Here is a 19,787-nt window from a genome sequence, read left to right on the forward strand (position 1 = left end):
ACGAATATGATGTTATCCGCGCTTACACTGTTAGATCAATGGTAATCGATCCATAACCATAACTTAATTTGTTCTACCTATTCGAGTTGTTTAATATGATAGATAAATTTTACTTGCTTCTAGTGCTGTTAGTTCCAATTTACTGAATGCTAAGGATAGTAATTAACTGATGTCGTTTCACAACTGTCGTAAGGTATTTTAGAATAATTATGCTTCAGTAGATGCGCTTTTCTCCTGAGTGTTTGGCTTTTCTAACAGTTTCGTACTACTTAATAAGTACTAGTGATAGTCGATAATCCTCAAGCTATACCCCTATTAACTTAAACATTACATTCTGACTTGTCGACCAAATGGCATCCTGGCTGCTACAGAATTTAAATATCTTGTAATCAATGTTACTATCTGCTATTTCAAAACTAAGACGAAAGAAATTGTTTGACCCACACCAGTTTTAGTCAGTGTTTCATTGGAATTGATAAGAAAACTTCTTTTGAATTAGACAAACCATCACAGAATATTCCGACAAAACAATTGATATATTCAGTAAGTGTGCGTCTTCACTGTGCCTATTAGCTGAAATATTGATCACCTTGTTCACTTATTTTCTCTTCTTCGTTAGCTAATAATTAATTTGATATAATTTTTGTTGCTATTTCAGCATTCTTATTGTCGCTCCAGTCATCAAATTCTTTGAATCTCATCTATCCTAATGACTACATTGGCCGATTTGCATAGGTTGCGAGAGGCTCATACAGCAGCAAATGCAAACAAAGATGGTAGGTCAGTCTCATATATATATATTCCTTCATTTGTTTTCTTTCCCTACCTCATTGATTGGTTTAGGTGTATTTCTGACACTTGATGTGTTCCGACTGTTTTAAAGAAAAAGTGTTAAGATATACAAACGATGTATACTGAAAACTGTACCTACTCTGTTTGTATATGTGTTCATGATTATTTGCTGTTATTTGTTCTTGATGATGCGATTCGTTGATTCGCTGGTTTTCCTTTCTTGTGCATAGGTCATATGTATCGTATTTAACTATTAAATCGTATCTTCAATTATTTATATTTAAGTGCACTATAAATACTACTTTCACGGGGATTATTAATACTTGAAAATTACAATATTAAAAATAATTATTAGTGTTTCTCATCAGTAACAAATTCATTATATTTGCGTTTGTCTTGATAAAAACTGATTTTATATTGATTATAGGTGATGTTGCGTTCATCTAGTAAACTTATTAAACACTAAAAATAATCAATCGTACAGATTAAAAAATGTATTACTTGTAATATTATGAGTGATAGATTAACTTGATATAATGCTTGATGATTGTTCTTAGGAAAGTAACCTATCTTTTAAGTATACTTTCATGTAATTAGTTTTATATCAGATATTCTATGTAAGATTTACTCGTACTAAAGGACTGCTTTAACCTATTAAGTCGAAGCGGGTTTTGAACATTCTACGTAATTGTTAAAAGTGAATGATTTAACCACTAAGCTAATGTTCCGTATTTATTGTAGATGACTTGTTCATGTGTAAATTTATGGCAGTATTTTATTTTAAAGCAATTAGTCCTTTTTATAAATTTCGATAAAGCAATGAGATCAGATCAACTCCGTCTTCTCATCGCTCTATCGAAATACGTCATTTCTTAAAATAAAGTATAAAATCAACTGGAAAGAATTTTAGTCACTTGTTTTAAAGTTTGTCAACTGTTCGTATAAATGTAAGATAAACTTTATAAATTTGGTATTTTTATCCGTCATTAGTGGGTAATGGTGAAAGAATAATAATAAATGATTCTGCTTTTGCAACCTCAAGTGGTGTCCGTCAAGGCTGTCCACTTTCTCCATTTTTGTTTAACTTCATCATAGATCTACTGATGGAAATAACTTTCTCGTCGACTGAGTTCTCGGGTATTGATCTCCTACCAGGAGGTCCACTTATCGACTTAGAATACGCAGATAACATAGTCTTGTTTGATGAAGACGCTAATAAAATGCAGTCTTTTGATAGCGCTGGCCAACAATGCCAGAATGTTTGGGATGCGCTTCTCCCCATCTAAATGCAAGTTGTTGCTTCAGGACTGGTCTGCGTCAACACCTGAACTAAGGATACGATGTGAAGTAATCGAACGCGTTGGCAACTTCACTTATCTTGGAAGTCTGATCAGCCATAATGGGTTGGTGTCTGACGAAATCTCAGCACGGATTCGAAAAGCTCGCTTGGCTTTTGCCAACTTACGTCACCTGTGGCGAAGGCGAGATATCCGTCTATCAATTAAAGGACGAGTATACTGCGCGGCAGTTCGTTCTGTTCTACTTTACGGCTGCGAAACATGGCCATTAAGAGTAGAAGATACTCGTAAGCTACTAGTATTTGACCACAGATGCCTTAGAAATATTGCTGAGATCACCGGGTACATAATAGTGAGGTTAGACGCAGGGTATTAGATGATGGTAGATCAGTCGATGAGGTTGTGAATCTTCATCGACTGAGATGGTTGGGCCACGTGCTACGTATGCCTGAACACCGATTACCACGACGTGCAATGCTAACCGGTCTTGAAGATGGTTGGAAGTTAGGGGCGGCCAAACCAAAACGTGGCATCAGTGCTTGAAGTCACTAACTTCTTGTCTGAGCCATGTTGGTAGATGCAGATTACTTGGTTGGGGTCCGCGTGACTATCGTAACCAATGGTTGGAGACTCTTGGTGACATGGCTCAGAGTCGATCACAATGGCGTCGGTGTATACACTCCCTGTCTTCCCTTAAACTAAGAGATTAAAATCACTTCATATCTTTCTTTCTACGAACCAATTCTTTCTTCTTGTACTTTATCTCTATATGCAATCTTTCTGTTATATATTACCACCTTTGACCTAACCACTGCTATGAATCCGGTGTTCATCTTGTTGTGCTGATGCGGTATGGCAACCTGGACCGATGCACATATGTGCCTGGTCCTACGTTGTAGCTGACTGACTGACTGACTGAATTTCAGATAATTGTTTTTATTAAGATCTTTAATCAAACCTTAGTTACACTGTATATTACATTATTGTGTTTATTTTTATCCTCACTAGATTTTATTAATAATATGCATACAGTCGAACTGAACATAAATCCATAAATTCTGTTTTCTCAGTTGAACTTCTCTCAAGCTTTGATATACTAATTACTGTTGTTCACTAGTATGTCTAGATATTCTTATTGATTTTTACAATTTCGATAATGATATTAGGAGACGAAGATTATCAGAACTATGTGATATATTAGCGCAATACATTTCGAACAATCTGGTCACACATATACTTGTTAAGAGCATTTATATATAAAAATAAAAGGTCAACTAGACAGGAAACGGGGTAAGAGGAGATAAAGATAATGATAAGAGTAATAATAATAATAATGTGAACACAAAGCGGAACCTAATCACTCTGGATAATAAGTCATTATTACCAGGGTAGGTTTAAGGTAAGAACAATTTATCTGGTTTAAAGGGAAGTCGTATAACTTCTAAGTTTTACTCTGCATTTTTATTTATTCGTTTTCATATAATTTTAAATGAACCATTTTAATAAATCAAAGTCCTCTTGTATTTTTGTTATGAGAAGCAAACGATTCTACATGTAACCTGTGAAATCTGATTTTCTTGTTAAAGCTATACACATCGAATCTAGGAGACTCAAGTTGGAGAACAAACTAATTTTTTATGGGAAACAGTAAGATGGTCACTGCAGTTTATGTATATAGGATATTTTCGAGATATATGATCATGTAAGCAAAGATTGATGGTGGCTAGCAGTGGAATACAGAACGCGCGTCTCGTCCTACTTGGGACTCATCAGCTGGATGTACCTGCATCCCAGAGTTGATGTTCACTCAGTCCTAAACAACAATGGGAAGACGCAAACAAATATTACCAGGTAAATTCAAACATCACCCCATTGTACAAGCAGGTGGCTTGTACACCTAAGTGATAAGGTGTAAACATTTAAGGCGGAAAACGGGATTTTTTGTGACGATGGTGATTTGTAGCTCAGGTGGAGTTTTGTTCTCTGAGCAGGACAATCTGTGAGTCATATGTAAAGAAATTCGAAAACTTCACTTCTACTTGAAGTTTGTGCTGATGATTTTGTGCAGAAGAACAATGAAAGCTTCACGACTAAACCACCCAGCTCAGAAATCGAAACTCCACCTAAGCGAGTTTTTTGTTTTGATGTGAATTACCTATACTGGGATGCTGGTACATATAGACAAAACGTCCCTCGTGATTTCCTCTGCTACCACCAATCTGTCTATTACATCAACTGCTGTTTATATTTTCTTTGTGTTTTCCACATTAGGTATTTTACCTTTGGATGAAGTGGATAAAAATGCTCAAGAAGCGTTAAATCAATTGGAACTACGTAAAAAGGTAAGTTGAATAAACAATTATTATAATAATTTTGTTTTAATACTTTTGCAACAGTAGTACTAAACGTCGCATTATTTTTAATAAATACTACCTCTTTTATAAAACACTTTGTATCTTATAAATCTAAATTCTAGTTTTAGGTATATATATAGTTTATGTGTTCATCCTTGTTTTTACATTTGCTTTTTAGGTATTCTCTGTGTCAAATAAATCTTTTCTTCCCATTTACATCGTGCCACTTCAGCTGATTAATGTTAACTTATTTCACATCTTGATATTGTAGAGAAATACCTTATTTTCCGAAACCAGTATCAGCTGAAATGAGAATTTGTCCTACACATAAATAGCGCACATAAACTTGAACTCAAATCCTTAAGAAATCGGATTGCTTCTTATGTTGAGAAATATTTAGTTAGTTGTTGTTAATGTTAATGTGGAGAATGATCATTGGATGTAGCATTTATTTGGGATTTGGATCATTATGTTTACAAAGTCATTCAGTAGAAATAGCATAGTAGTCATACTTTAATTTACAAAATCATTTCATTTTTTTGAAAACAATATGCTTCAAATTAATATAATTACATTTTCACCATTGTTTGTGTATTAAAACTGTAATTACGGTTAGACAGTCCATTCAGCTTGTAAATTAGTAACAGATTAATTATAATCTGAAGAATTATATTTAGAGTCATAACAATGATATCTGAATACCTCACCATTTTAATCACTAATCTTATACAGATTCTTAACCCGATTGTACAATAATCTATCTATTTGTTTTTGAAGTTTATTCTTATTTTGCTTACATCACTGTGTATTACTCATATTTTTGTCTGACAAAACTGTTCTAACCCCAATTGCAGGCTCGTTTAATACAAGTATCTACAGAAGACTCTGAAGTGAGAGCTTATCTTCGCCAACTTGGTGAACCTGTCTGTAAGTCCAGATTTGTTTGTTGTCTTTGTTTCTTTATATCATTTTATAATAACAATGAAACATTAAAAATATTCAACCCAACAATTTTCACTTACGCCTGTTACCTTCCATAGAAGGAGCATAGACTGCCCACTAAGATTCTCCATCGAACTCCGTGGTGGGCAATCCTTTCCAGTTGTTTCCAATTGCTATCCAGTCTTTGAACATCTGTCTCCAATTCCTGATGCAGTGTATTTCTTGGTGTTCCCCTTTTCCCTTCAGGATTCCAAGTTAGCACTTGTCTCGTGATACAGTTTGATGATTTCCTCAGTGTATGTCCTATTCAAATCGTGTTTTTTCTTAATTTCCTCTTCAACTGGAAGCTGGTTTGTTCTCTCCCACAGTGGGCTGTGGGAGTCAATGATCACAATGAAATAGATTGTATAACTGCACATAATAGGTGGGAAGTATAAATCGATACTTTTTTACTATCGCTGTTGCTGTTACTGTATGTTGGACTAAAGCCGGATGATGATTTAATTGAAAACATGATTGTTCGCGTATATGTGTTCTAATTTTCATAATGCGAATCTTTAATGTAGAAAATTAAATGTATAGTTCGAAAATGAGAAACTTACATATTTGATATGTTGGAACTACTGTTTCATAGACAACAGTACAAGATAATAAATTTTTCATCATTTAAATTTTTTATTAGAATAATACTTTAGTTAAATAGTATAACTCATAAACTGCACCTACATTCTGCGATAAATTTCTTCAAAATATGTATTGGCACTAGGTTTATTTGGTGAAGATGGAGCAGACCGAAGAGAAAGACTACGGATGATTCTCGCAGTGAGCGGTGGTCCAGCTCAAAGACCAACTTTGACGGATACAGTAAAATCATCGACTGGGACTGGTATATCTGTTAATCGATTTGGTGAAAATATTTCTACTGAGACTGTCGGAGATGTAAGTTTGAAAGTATTTATGCCACTGAATTTCTAAAATGTATACCACAACTTTGGTGTGATATTATGTATAATTTCCATGACATTTTACAATCATTATATTATTAATCAGTCTACATGCAGTAGGATTTTACACTATGCTTACATTTTAATACTTGCTCGGGTCAAATCGTATAAGTAGAACTGAATTTCATACTAACCATTCATTCACGATCATTTTTAAACACTGCCGTCAAGCACGTAGACCATGGATATTGTGTGTACATTGGTAGGTGACCAGTAAATACTTTCAATCCCAAATTACTTATTTATTTGAACACATAAATATTGGTAAAAGGGGCACCGAATATATATGCGCCACACAATTCACTTGGTTTATGTCTAAGTGCATTGACCTAGAGACACTACTTGTCTACTCAAACTAAATTAATTATGGGTTATACATTATAATTCAGTTTAAGTGTAATATATAGCAATAACTTATTTTCTAACTATACTTTAAAATATGTCCGTACTAATTTGGTATTTATTTTACTACTTAAACGAAGACCAGATTGTACACTACTGTACTGAAGTACTTATATGTTCATGGTTTTCACTGTTTCTATTTACCTATATTGTTTGTGCATAGTAATTTATTTGTTGACTCTCTAGCATTCATTTTTCGCAAATATTGCACAATCAAATATTGTTCTTTCATAGGATACTACAGTGTGGTACCATCAAGGTCCAAATACTCTTGCAGAGGCTCGTCTATGGATTAGTGAATTTTCTTTAACCCGAGCTAAAGTTCGACTTGATAGAGCTAGGAATTATTTCAATAATGTTCCAGCACCTCAACGTAAAGCTAAACTTCAAGAATATCATAAGGTTTTGCGAGTAAGTTTGCTTATATGACGTCTTTGTCAATAATTTAGAATTGAGATAATGATGTTTTTTGAGTGTATGAAGTTTCTTTGGTGTATGCCTATTTTAATTTTCATTATTTATAAAGAATGTCGTTACCACTTGACCACGTACTACTTAAAAGTGTCTAATTTTCACTGAACATACATAAGCGTGAATGCTTAATATCCATTGGACCTAATTCTATCAAAATCTGCAATTACATGTGATGTGAATCGTTATTGACCAATGTCATATTTTCTTCTACATCCTGCATAATATTTAATCTAGTAATGAAATGATAGAATGTAACTAATGATTAGATTTTTTCCTACCAACTTACATGTGATTACCTAAAAACTTAACATTTAAGTATCATTGCGCAAAATTAGCTATGTTATGTTAAACTAGGAGCTTTATTATTCACTATCTCTATACAAACCGACCTATAAATTTAAGATTTTGTAATTTGAGTTCAACTAAGCAGTCTGAAATACTATTACCTAGTTGTATCTTTACCTGGGTTAATGATTTGTTTACATACTGACAGTCTTTTCTGCCAATGTAGTCGGTGGATAAGTGCATGTAACTCAAACTAGTTTATTGTTTATCATTTGCTTTTATGGTAATATACTAATTATAATGAGTGTTTTAAGACTGAAAACGTTTTCATTAGCTCTTAATATTACCATGAAGATGTAAGCATTTCAAATTTGAATGGAAACTCGCCATCAAGAGTTTTTCGTATGTTTTAGGACTCATCATTTATTCAAAATCTTGAAAAGTAATATTTTATATTCAGAAGTACTTTTTTCTGAAATTTACGATGTAGAATACAAATTTACTATGCAGTCAAGTTGGAGATATTCGACCATTAAGTATGTGTCGCTTTTCACCTGATGGTAAACAATTGGCTACATCTTCTTGGAGTGGTCTATGTCGTTTATGGTCTATACCTGATTGTAATTTAGTTATGAATTTACGTGGACATACTGCACCAACTTGTGCTATTGTTTGGCATCCTCAAGCTGGTCTCCAGTCGGAACAACAATTAGCACTTGCCAGTTCAGCTCAAGTATGTTATTTATATTTTTGTGTCTATTATATTGTGTTTTTTTCAAGAGAAAATGTATGGAAAACCGATTTGTAATGAGGATCCTATACTTTAGTGAAGGAGAACACAGGTGAGGACAACCAAATTGTATTTAGCACAAAATTACAGAGTTACTTGGTAAAATAAAAAAAACCATATAGTAAATCGTTAATTTGCAAAATATCATTCCATCATATCAAACCAGATTGTTGCTGTTGCAAACATCAATCCATTGTCTCATATTTCATTGTTCATGCGATTTCTTACAAATTCCATTGTGTTCTCGCTCTTCCTTTCTTGATCTTCCGCATCTTCTGCTGCCAGACATTACGTTCTTTTGACTCACGTTATATACTACTTATATCAATATAAGTAGCACGCACCACACTCGTTCCCCCTTTAATAAGTTGCCGTCGTAGTCTTTCTGATCTCCGTACCGCTGTCTTCTTTGGTGCTTTTCGTGACTCACGCCCATGATGATCTTGAAACCATCTCTGCAGTTGACTAGCATTTACGCGCTTCTGCTTGTCTTCTCTCCGGATCGTGTAGACCGAGCCGCGTCTCTCTGTGATAACATACGGTCCTTCCCACTTTGGGATCAGCTTTCCCGACCCTGCTCCCCCTGCTATGTTACTTTTTCGTTCTCTACACTTTACTAGGTCCCCCACTGCAAAGGGTTTCCACGTTCTCCTCTGTTGTTCCGCCTTCTTTATGTCTGATATTTGTTTCTTTTCCACGTTTCTTATTGCCTCCCTCCTCTCTTTTCATAACCTTGTTGTCGTCCATTTCTGTTGTTACGGCCAGGTCTTATTATGCATTGGAAGTCGTGGCTGTCTGCCATACATGAGTAAGAAAGGTGACTTCTTGGTTGTTCCTTGTGTGGAGGAACGATGTGCCAGCAAAATCAATGGTAACTCTTTCTCCCAATTTCCTCCTTTTGATGCTAACCTTTCCTTTAACGTCCGGTTGTTTCTCTCTGTAAGCCCGTTTGTCTGAGGATGATATCGTGTAGTTCGTATTCTTTTGATGCCAAACTGCTTTAAACGGGCTTTAAACTCGTCACTTTCAAAACAGGGACCCTGGTCAGTTAATATCATCTTCGGTATTCCGTGACACGCTACAATATACCGGATTACCACTTCGGTCGCTGTCCTTGCCCGCTGGTCTGCAATGGGTACGGCATCTACCCGACGTGTAGCATGTTCCGTCATCACTAGCAGGTACTGGTAACCGCTCGCCGTCTGTGGAAACGGTCCCATCACATCCACCGACCATATATCACCGACTGCGGTTACTGGGATTGACTGTAATGGCGGTTGTGTGTATCGATCGCTTTTCATTAGTTGACACTGCTGGCAAGTTAACACGTATTCAACCACATCTTTTCTCATGCCCGGCCAGTATGCACTTTGTCGTAGTAAATCCGTCGTTCTTGCAATGCCTGTATGTGCTACCTGGTGACACTCGTGTATCACTTTACACCGCCAGCCTTTCGAGATCACAGCCACTCAATTCTCGTCGTCGTCCTGCCAGGTCAGGACTCCATATGCGTTCACTCTCAGTCGTTCCTTTTGCCGAAGCAGCGTTATTACCTCCTTGTCCATTGTTCGTTCGTCTACGTCTGCTCCCTCTTTTATCACTCTGATTACCTCTCAAAGGTTAGGGTCAGCTTTCTGCTGCCGGACGAGTTCTAATGGGTCTCCCTCTAAACTATTCACCGCGTATGCTGTCAATGGAAGGTCGGCTTCCATGTTTGGTCTTGGCAAGTAATCCGCCATTACGTTTTCTTTTCCTGGAACATGGCCGATACTGAAGTCGTATTCTTGCAGACGTATCATCCATCGCGCCAACTTCCCTCGGGGGTCTCTTGCTGTTTTCAACCACTGCAGAGGTTTATGGTCGGTCTCAATGTGAAATCGTCTACCTAAAAGGTACGGTCTCCATTTTTCTACTGCCCACACGATTGCTAAACACTCCTTTTCGATGGTTGAATACTTCTGTTCAGCGGGTGTGAGGACGCGACTCGCGTATTCCACCACTCTATCGGCCTGACTCAACACAGCACCTATACCATGATCGCTCGCGTCTGTTTTCCCGGTTCAGGCAGTCTGAGCGTCGTCTGACGATCGTCTAGCATGCTTTTGATTCGGTTGAACGTTTGTTCGGCAGTCTCAGTCCACGTAAACTTGGTGTTGCTCAACAACTTATATAAGGGTGCTGCTATTTCGTTTAAATTCTTGACACACCGACTGTAGAACGCCGCTCTTCCCAGGAACTGTCTCAACTTCCTTTTCGAATTAGGTACTGCAATATATTTTATGGTAAAAATTTTCTCCAACAATGGTTTTATTTCTCCATTTCCCACTTTACGTCCCAACAACGTGACGCTACTTCTCGCTATCTGCGACTTGTCTTTATTAATTCGAAGTCCAAATTCGTCAGTTCGCTTTAAGACCGCTTCTACATGCTTGATGTGATCTGTTTCTGCCTGACTGTACACAACTACATCGTCGCCATATACCTCGACATTATCTAGATTCTTGAGCAGTAGTGTCATTTATCTTCTGAACGTGAACGGCGCACCCTCCAACCCGAACGGCATTCGTTTAAATTGATACTGTTTATCACGTACAGTAAACGCTGTCTTGCTTCGGTCGCTCTGTTTTATAGGCAGTTGCCAATAACCTGACCGTAAATCCAGCACTGTAAACACCGTGGCATTCGGTAGTCGATCTAATGTTTCCACCACTGTTGGCATTGCACAAGGCTTCAGGTCTGTTATATTATTCAATTCTCTGAAGTCGACACAAAATCTATACTTTCCATTTGGTTTCTTTACCAAGAGTATCGGTGAGCTATGTGGGCTGTCCGCTTCCTCAATTATACCTTCTTTCAACATTTCCTGAACCTGACGATTTACCTCAGCCTCTAAATGCACCGGGACACGACGTGTTGCAAATGCGTTTACTCGATCGTTCTTTATCGGGATTTCGTGGTTTACTTTGTCACAAAATCCATACGGCTCCCCATCTCCAGTGAACAGTTTCGCATACTTTTTGCATAACTCGTTAATGTTTGGTTTCTTCGACGAGACATCCGCTGCCACTCTTATTTCAGCCACTTCGCTACTTTCGTGTATTGGCAATGAACCATACTTTGTTACCACCTTACCGCTTCTTAAGTCAACTATCGCTTTTACTTCTCTTAGGAAATCTGCTCCTAATATCGGTCTCGATAAGCTTGTGGTTACCACGAACGGAAAATTTATCTCAGCATCTCCCACTTTTACGGTACTGTTAGATACGCCAAACACTTCTAGCATATGGCCTCCTATAGTGTGGACAGCTAATGTGCACGGCTTGAGTCTCTTACATTGCTCTTTGCCTATTAACGATACTGCTGCCCCTGTATCGATCAGACAAACTAAATCTCGTTCATTTATGTTCACTCTCGTATACACTACCCCTCTGTCTATTAACGCAACAACCCCCAGATTCCTAGGATAGAAAGAACACTCGTTATAACGTCTAAAATATCTGCGTCTTCGTCTTGTTGGACAGTTTATCTTCCAATGTCCTGTCCCTCCACAAGCGTAACACTTATCGTTCCTTTTATGGTTCACACGTATTGCTGCAATCTCATGCTCCAGTTCTTCAATCTTCTTCTCGACATTAATTATCTCCTGCTTTTCGCACCCAACTGGAGCTACTGTTCGCGTCATCAGCTGACGAGTCACCTTCGCCAGTTCACTGATATCCATCGGTTGTGCTGCGTTCACCAGTTTCAGCTGTTGGGAGACGGTGGCAAGCACACTCTCGATAAACTGCGACGCCAACAACTGTGCCTCCGACTCCTCACCCAGACTCGGCAGCGCACGGCATAACAATTTGGTAAGCTCCACAGCCAGCACCAGTGGGTCACCATCGACCGGCAACCTCGCCAACCAGAACTTCCGCAGTACCTCCTCTCTGTCCACTGGGCTGTTGAACTCCGCCACCAACCGCTCCGTGACTGTCTCCCATGTCGTCTTCCCGCCAGCACCGTCCAAGCTGTCATATACAGCCTTCGCCCTGCCTCTCAGCAGCGTCCCCAGCCCTTCCAACTTCGCCTTCGGCTCCTTCACTCCCACCAGCTCCGCCACGGCCTCAAACTCTACCTCTTTCAGGGCTTCTCCATCAAGCATGACTGGGTTGGTGTTCTTCGTGTTGTATTTGAGGATGTTGCTTTAGCCCTTGTGTATGTTGAGGCCTCCTGCTTCAGAGACTTCTTCTACACTGGTTATCTTGACCTGTATTTGTTGGTGTATATGGGATAGAAGAGCTAGGTCACCTGTGAAGTCCAAATCGTCTAGCTGCATCCAACTTGTCCATTATATTCCGTGATTCCCGTCAGATGTAGGGGCCTTCATAATCCAGTCAACCACCAGGAGAAAGAGAAAGGAAGAGAGTAGGCAGCCTTGTCTTTCTCTGGTCCTCACTTGGAATGCGCCTATCAGCTGCCTTCTATGCACCACTTTGCAGTGTAGTCAGTCGTATGATTCCGTATGATGTTGACGAATTTCTGAGCTACTCCATAGTGTCGAAGAAGTTTCCATAATGTTCTCTTCTCCACACTGTCAAATGCTTTCTCATAATCAAGGAAGTTGATGTATAGTGACGATTTCCATTCAATTGATTGTTCAACGATGATCCGTAGTGTCGTGATTTGGTCTGTTGATCTCGAAGCTGGGCGTCTAATGAATCCTTCATTCGGTCTGGAAACACTGTTGAAAACGTTTCCTGGTACCGATAGTAGTGTAATGCCCGTATAGTTCTCACATTTACTCAGATTTTCTTTCTTTGGTACGTTGGCGAGGTATCCGTCTTTTCAGTCTGTCAGTGGCACTCGTCCTTCCTCCCAAATCTTCCTGAACAGAACGTGGATAGTCTCTGCAGTTCCTTTCATGTCTGACTCCAGTGCTTCAGTTGGTATAGTGTCTGGTTATGCCGCTTTCGCACTCTTGGTTTGTCTGGTGACCATGCTGTTTTATTCGATCATTGGTGGAGTGACATCTATAGGAAGGTCTGTGCGTGCTGCTTCGATGTCTGGTGGACTCAACGAAAGTGGCCTGTTCAGGAGCTCCTCGAATGTTTCAACCCATCTGTTATACTGTTCTTGAATTTCAGTGATTAGCTTTCCTTTTTTATCCTTGACGGATCCCTCTGATTTACTGCATTTCCCTTCCAGTTTCTTTGTTGTATCATATTTCCTTCTTTTGGAGCTTTTTCCTCTGATCGATTGCAGTCTCTCGTAGAACTGATCTTTATCGTCACCGTTGCTATCATTGTTATTATTTATTTAAACACATAAATACTGGTACAAAGGGGCACCGAATACATATGCGCCATACAATGGGACCACACCCGGAGCCTTTAGACCTAAATGTCTAGTCCACAAGGCAGTTGAGCAACGTCAGTTGGTGCAGTCCCATGGTAGCCGCTGACCAATAATAGGTTAATACGCCTTTTGTTCCTTATCATGGACAGGACTAACTGAAGAATTACTGTTGTATTCTACAAGAGTTCTCTTATAGATATTGCACAAAATATTTTTTTAAGCTTTGCTTGTAAAACCCTATATCATCTTTTTATTTCAGGACGGAAGCGTTAAACTATGGAGTTTAGATAATGAAGAACCTTTGGCCGATATCGAAGGTCACGCACCTCATCGAGTATCCCGCTTAGCTTTCCATCCTTCTGGACGCTTCCTAGCAACTACGTGCTTCGACCACTCGTGGCGCTTATGGGATTTAGAGGCTTGTGAAGAAATTTTACATCAGGAAGGTCATTCTAAGCCGGTATATGATGTAGTTTTCCACCCTGATGGCTCCTTAGCTCTAACCACTGGTTTAGATGGATATGCTCGTGTTTGGGACTTACGAACAGGCCGTTGCATTATGTTCCTAGAAGGTCACCTTGAAGAGTTGCTGGGTGCAGATGTAGCTGATAATGGTTATCATGCAGCCACTTCTAGTGCAGATAACACTGTTCGTATTTGGGATTTACGACAACAACAAGCAATCTATGTAATACCAGCTCACACAAGTGTTGTAAGCAGCGTGCGATTCGAATGTAAGTTGATTATTTCAGAGGAATTTCTGGCAGTATTGCTGGCCAACTTCCAGATAATTGTAGGATGAGCATTTCGTAGGTATGAATTTATTTAATCAAATTGATTGCTCTATCACATTACTAATACTAGGTCGCGTAATTATAGTTCGAAAAAGCTATTCACTCACTTTTTCCTGACCATTGCTATTTATATGTGAAATTATTTATGGATGAAACCGGAAATATTTGTTTTTGACTAGATCGACGAGAATGCAGTTCACTAACTTCTCACAAGTTTATGCACTAGGATAAACTCTACTTTCTATTCCAAGATTGTCGATACTACTCAGTTCCATTACGGTTTTAACTTGTTGAGTCGCGATTTCTGAGAAAAGTTGTGATCTGAAAGCCGAATATCATGCTTTCTACTTTTGTTCTATTCACAGCACGCAACTGCAACTATATTGTTACCAGTTCGTTTGACAAAACAACCAAAATTTGGGGTCATCCTATCTGGACACCTATCAAAACCCTCGAAGGACATAACAGTAAAGTTGTTTATGCAGATATTTCACCAGACAATAAGTACATTGCAACCTGTTCCCACGACCTAACTTATAAACTGTGGAGTAGAGAAGCAAATTGATCCTCATTGTTACAACATATGTTAATAATATTTCTATAATACATTGTAAAATAATTCAATTATACACTCATGGTTCTGATTTCTAAATTTGACTATTCAGCGACTTAGTATTGTTTTCCTAGAAACTTGACGTTTAGGTTTGGGGCGAACACGTCTGGATTCTTCAAACCATCACGTACAATGTCACCTGGCATACAATTAGATTAATAGACTGGGGACCAACGAACCGAGACGTGGCACTAGCCCGTGAAATCACTGATCATCGGTCTGCGCCATGTCCGTATGCCCAAACTCTTTGGTCAGGGCCCACACAATCGCAATGAATAGTCGGTCAGTGACATGTTGGCCTTCATTCTTAGTCCCTCTCCTAAGCCTTCAGTTAGTTAACGATTTCTGTCCATCAATTGTCGTTGCTCGTTTCTAACTATAATTTCGACGTTTTCATTGTTGTCAGTATTGTTCTTTTTTGTATGATTTCCTTATACTCTGCTGACAAAAGGTTCAACGACTTGAAAACCAGTTGCACACTCACGTCAAGTTGTGCGTCGCTACTGACTAACTTATATTCAAATACTGAGTCGGGAATCACCCAACTACATTTCCCACGGCTTTTCAACTGTTAACTAATTTTCTTTCTTAGTCTTCTTCTAGCCCAGGAAATTTAACTTAGTTTCGGGACAAAACCTATTTCCTTAACTTATCGAATATCTGCAGTTTACTTAAATATATCATAAGATAACTCAAATCAGCACAAGATTATTTGCAAATCGTGTCCGAGGTTTAAAGGAATATGAGTACTGGATGATCTTCATTTAAATATCAAGAAAAGAATATCTAAATGTTATTGGTTTCTTTCTATTAATGCCCAAAGTATTTTTAAACGATTTTAACATAAAACGAATAACCCTTATAGTTCTCAGTTAAAAAAATACCCATTCTGAAATAGATAACTTCTCTTAAACTATACAAATAATACTGCACATTAGGTTATTGACAGATGATTCAAAATCACTGATCAAAGTATTTAACTAAAGAGTTTCATCTAAAGAATCCAGTAAATGGATTTTTATAATGTGGAAAAAGGATACAAACCAGTATAACAGATGAATAACAAATATATCAACAAAATGCACTTCCAAAAATAACCGGAAGAACAGTAAATCAAATGAAAATGAAAAGTACACAAATAACATCTACATGCAATACTGTTGAATGTACAACGCATTATGATTATTACAGTAAAAAAAACAAACTTTCCTTGCATGTTTTGAAAATAACCACACCGAATTCAGAAATTGCACTAATTTTAAGATGTGGAGGAATTTTCGTTTAAGCAAGGAGTAAAAGTTAGGAGAATCCTCCAAACACACTGTTAATACTGCACAGGAGTTTGATTCATGTAAATTGAAAAACTTTGATAAAATACAAATGCGGGTGCTACAAATTATTTTGCATGATAAACAAGTATAAGACAAAAACAACATGATAATTTATGCCGTGAACCTGATGCAGAAAAATCTATAGGAAAATTAACACTCTGTCAATAGGCGCAGTGATTGGAATAAACAAAGTAACGTACGTGTTGTAACAGAAAAATTATATGAAAAAATGGAAGCGAAACTAATATTGCAGGATGAGGTGAATCAGGTCATGGGTTGAAATATTCGCGTTGAGCGAATGAGACTAGAATGGGTAACCCTGAAATCAACGAGTTATTCAAATTCACTGATATATATATAGATATATATATAGCATATTCAAAGAAGGGAACGAGAAGACAAATTTTTAGATCAGAGTGGCCGGCACTTCTTGTAATATCATAGATTCAGAAGTGGCATGATTTGTACCGGAGATGGATGTTCTTTTGAAATCTAATGTTGAACTAGCTACACTGGTGTCCAGATTCAAACACTCAGATTTCTGTCTGAGATTTTGGATTTGACTGATTCCCAGCAGTAATCGTGCTGCATCAACAGCCGTCTGTTTACTAATACAAATAAATAAATAAAAAAAAGTAAAATTTCACTCGATATTGCAAGGTATGGACACAACTTTATTGTCAAGCAACTAAAATTGGTGACCACATTGCAACTTTCAGCACTGAAGACTGAGACATATAACATTGCTAACAGTAAGTTTTCCAATGATACACCTGCAGATAAAGCACATGTCCAAAAAAGATAAAAACTCACAAGTTTAACAGTGACATGAAAACAAGACTTGTATATTTCAGTGAGATCATGAACCGATCTAAGTTCTGTCACCTTTGGAAACCTGGACGGGCGTCTCGTCCCAGTACGCGACTCCGGCTGTGGTGCGCATCCGCAACTTCGCACTCGTGCGCGAAACACTATCTCAAGTCTACTGAAACCTCGCTTCAAAGTACACATTCAAGACTTCAATGTACGTACCCTATGTCAAATCGATCAGCAGACATCCTTGACTAAGAATCTCATAGAATTGTTGTATGCTGTCTCCGAAACACATAAAGATTCCTAGTGTGTTCAACTCACCTGACCTCGCCGAAACAGGGAGCCGACGAGACACGCCCTCCGTTCATCTGGCGACCCAATGGTAAATTCTCTTGAACTGGCAGGTGTAGACACAGCACTAAGTATGATCTTTCTGCCTACCACTCCCCACTGACTGCAACCCGGATGACGTAAAAGATGAATTTTACAGAAAGCTTTCTGAACTACTTCAAAAACCTAAACACTCAGAAATAGTGCACGTAGCAGGTGGCTTTAATGCACATTAGGTAGCTTAAACCAAGAAAGAAGGCATTTAAGTGGGTATTTTGGTATTCCCGTTCAGTGAACAGGTAATGGTGACCGTCTGTTGCAACTGTGCTCAGACAATCGCTTATTTTTAGCAAGCACTGATTTTAAACATGAGGAGAGACATCGTCTAGAATGGCGAACCTTTGCACTAAACCAACGACAGACTCAAATAGACGACTGAAGTCACAGTAAGGTAATTCCGAAAACGAGGATGACCGAGATAACGCTTGGGAAGCTATATGAACAACTGTTGAAACAACAGCGACATCTATTAGTGATTTGATCTAAAGGGTCATGAAAAACCAGTTGATTTCCGCGACATAAAATCTCGTAAACTTTTACCAAAATGCTAGTAACATGACGAGCGAAAATATATCAGATGTAGGTTAACCAAAAGTCTACAAGACGATCGTGAGTAGCGGTGGGCGACGAAAGCAAACAAGATGGAAAAGACAGCGGCTGTAGGTAACACAAAATAGCTTTTCAGACTAATAAAAGAAACTAGAATTAAAAAATCAAGTGTACGTGAGAGTTTCAGCAAAAGAGGTCACTCTTATCCGCTCGTTTATAGTGATTATCGGAACACTAGGGAGCAGTTCATTTGACCTTCAGCTACTCTATAGCTACCCACCATTCCCAAACAGCCTGAATAGAACATTGATATGTTTCCTACCAACTCTAGTTGAAGTTCAAAAAGTTATAACTAATCTGAAACGAGGAAGAGTAGCGGATTCAAATGGATCTACTCCAGAGGTCTCTAAGGATGGTGGTCCAGCTTTAGCGATTAGGTTGACTAATATTTTAACTAGGGAATTGGACGTAATCCCATCTGACTGGTCGTAATCACTGATCGACCAAATATATAAGTGGTCTAAACCATCCTGTGTACCTCAGAAGTACAAAAACTTTGTGAGAGCTCTTTACTCAACCAGTCAGTCAGTCAGTAACAACGTAGAACTTCGTACGCACGTACTCAACCACGACTAATCGAGTCGAACCTTATGGTGAGCTGTCATCTGATTTTGTAACCTCAAGTGGTATCCGTCAAGGTTGTCCACTATCGCTATTTTTGTTCAACTTCATTGTAGACATACTAATGGGAATAACGTTCTCGTCGTCTGAATTTTCGGACATTGATCTCCTTCCAGGAGGTCCACTTATCGACTTAGAATACGAAGATAACATAGTCTTGTTTGATGAAGACGCTAATAAAATGCAGTCTTTTGATAGCGCTGGCCAACAATGCCAGAATGTTTGGGATGCGCTTCTCCCCATCTAAATGCAAGTTGTTGCTTCAGGACTGGTCTGCGTCAACACTTGAACTAAGGATACGATGTGAAGTAATCGAACGCGCCCACAACTCCACGTATCTTGGAAGTCTGATCAGCTTAATGGGTTGGTATTTGATGAAATTTCAGCACGGATTCAGAATGCTCGTTTGGCTTTTACCAACTTACGTCACCTATGACGAATGCGAGATATTCGGGACGAGTATAGTGCGCTGCAGTTCGTTCTGTTCTACTTTACGGCTGCGAAACGTGGCCATTAAGAGTAGAAGATACTCTTGAGCTACCAGTATTCGACCACAGATGCCTTAGAAATATTGCTCTCATCTTCTGGGATCACCGGGTACGTAATAGTGAGGTTAGACGCAAAGCATTAGGGAATGATGATAAATCAGTTGATGAGGTTGTGAATCTTCATCGACTGATATGTTTGGGCCACGTGCTACGTATGCCTGAACACCGATTACCACGACGCGCATTGCTGACTGGTGTTGAGGATGGTTGGAAGAAAGTTGAGGGCAGCCGAACCAAAACGTGGCATTGGTCTATAAAGTCATTAACTTCTAGTCTGAGCCATGTTGGTAGATGCAGACTACTTGGTTGGAACTCGCATGACTCTCGTAACCAATGGTTGGGACTCTGGGTGACATGTCAGAATCGATCACAACGGTGTAGGTGTATACA

The 19,787-nt window shown here is 38.6% G+C and overlaps 2 protein-coding genes across 3 annotated transcripts in view; one reads left to right on the forward strand and one right to left on the reverse strand.

Moving 5' to 3' along the window:
• Window positions 1-19,787, reverse strand: part of FOXN3_1 (Forkhead box protein N3) — a gene marked incomplete at its 3' end in the record, with an annotated part of 46,821 nt that overhangs the window by 14,825 nt on the left and 12,209 nt on the right. Inside the window, exon 4 of one of the 2 annotated variants that reach the window (XM_051214657.1) lies at window positions 2,405-17,024. In XM_051214657.1, coding sequence (XP_051067838.1) covers window positions 16,823-17,024 — 202 coding nt within the window. Of the gene's footprint in view, window positions 1-2,404; window positions 17,025-19,787 lie in introns of those variants that run through there. The other variant, XM_051214658.1, reaches the window with a different exon arrangement.
• Window positions 520-15,101, forward strand: PRPF4_2 (U4/U6 small nuclear ribonucleoprotein Prp4). Its single transcript, XM_051214659.1, has 8 exons — window positions 520-776; window positions 4,362-4,432; window positions 5,299-5,371; window positions 6,153-6,325; window positions 7,027-7,203; window positions 8,042-8,284; window positions 13,938-14,412; window positions 14,838-15,101. Exons 1-8 carry the CDS (start codon window positions 710-712, stop codon window positions 15,035-15,037), a joined length of 1,479 nt encoding a protein of 492 aa, XP_051067840.1. The 5' UTR covers window positions 520-709; the 3' UTR covers window positions 15,038-15,101.

Source organism: Schistosoma haematobium, chromosome 2 (genome assembly GCF_000699445.3).
Source record: "Schistosoma haematobium chromosome 2, whole genome shotgun sequence".
NCBI lineage: Eukaryota > Metazoa > Platyhelminthes > Trematoda > Strigeidida > Schistosomatidae > Schistosoma > Schistosoma haematobium.

Excerpts from the sequence above, each read along its gene's own strand:
- PRPF4_2 (XM_051214659.1), top strand. The coding sequence starts at position 710 with ATGACTACATTGGCCGATTTGCATAGGTTGCGAGAGGCTCATACAGCA. Across the intron at positions 8,285-13,937 it reads CACTTGCCAGTTCAGCTCAA|GACGGAAGCGTTAAACTATG; the intron begins GTATGTTATTTA and ends TTTTTATTTCAG. Across the intron at positions 14,413-14,837 it reads AAGCAGCGTGCGATTCGAAT|CACGCAACTGCAACTATATT; the intron begins GTAAGTTGATTA and ends TTCTATTCACAG.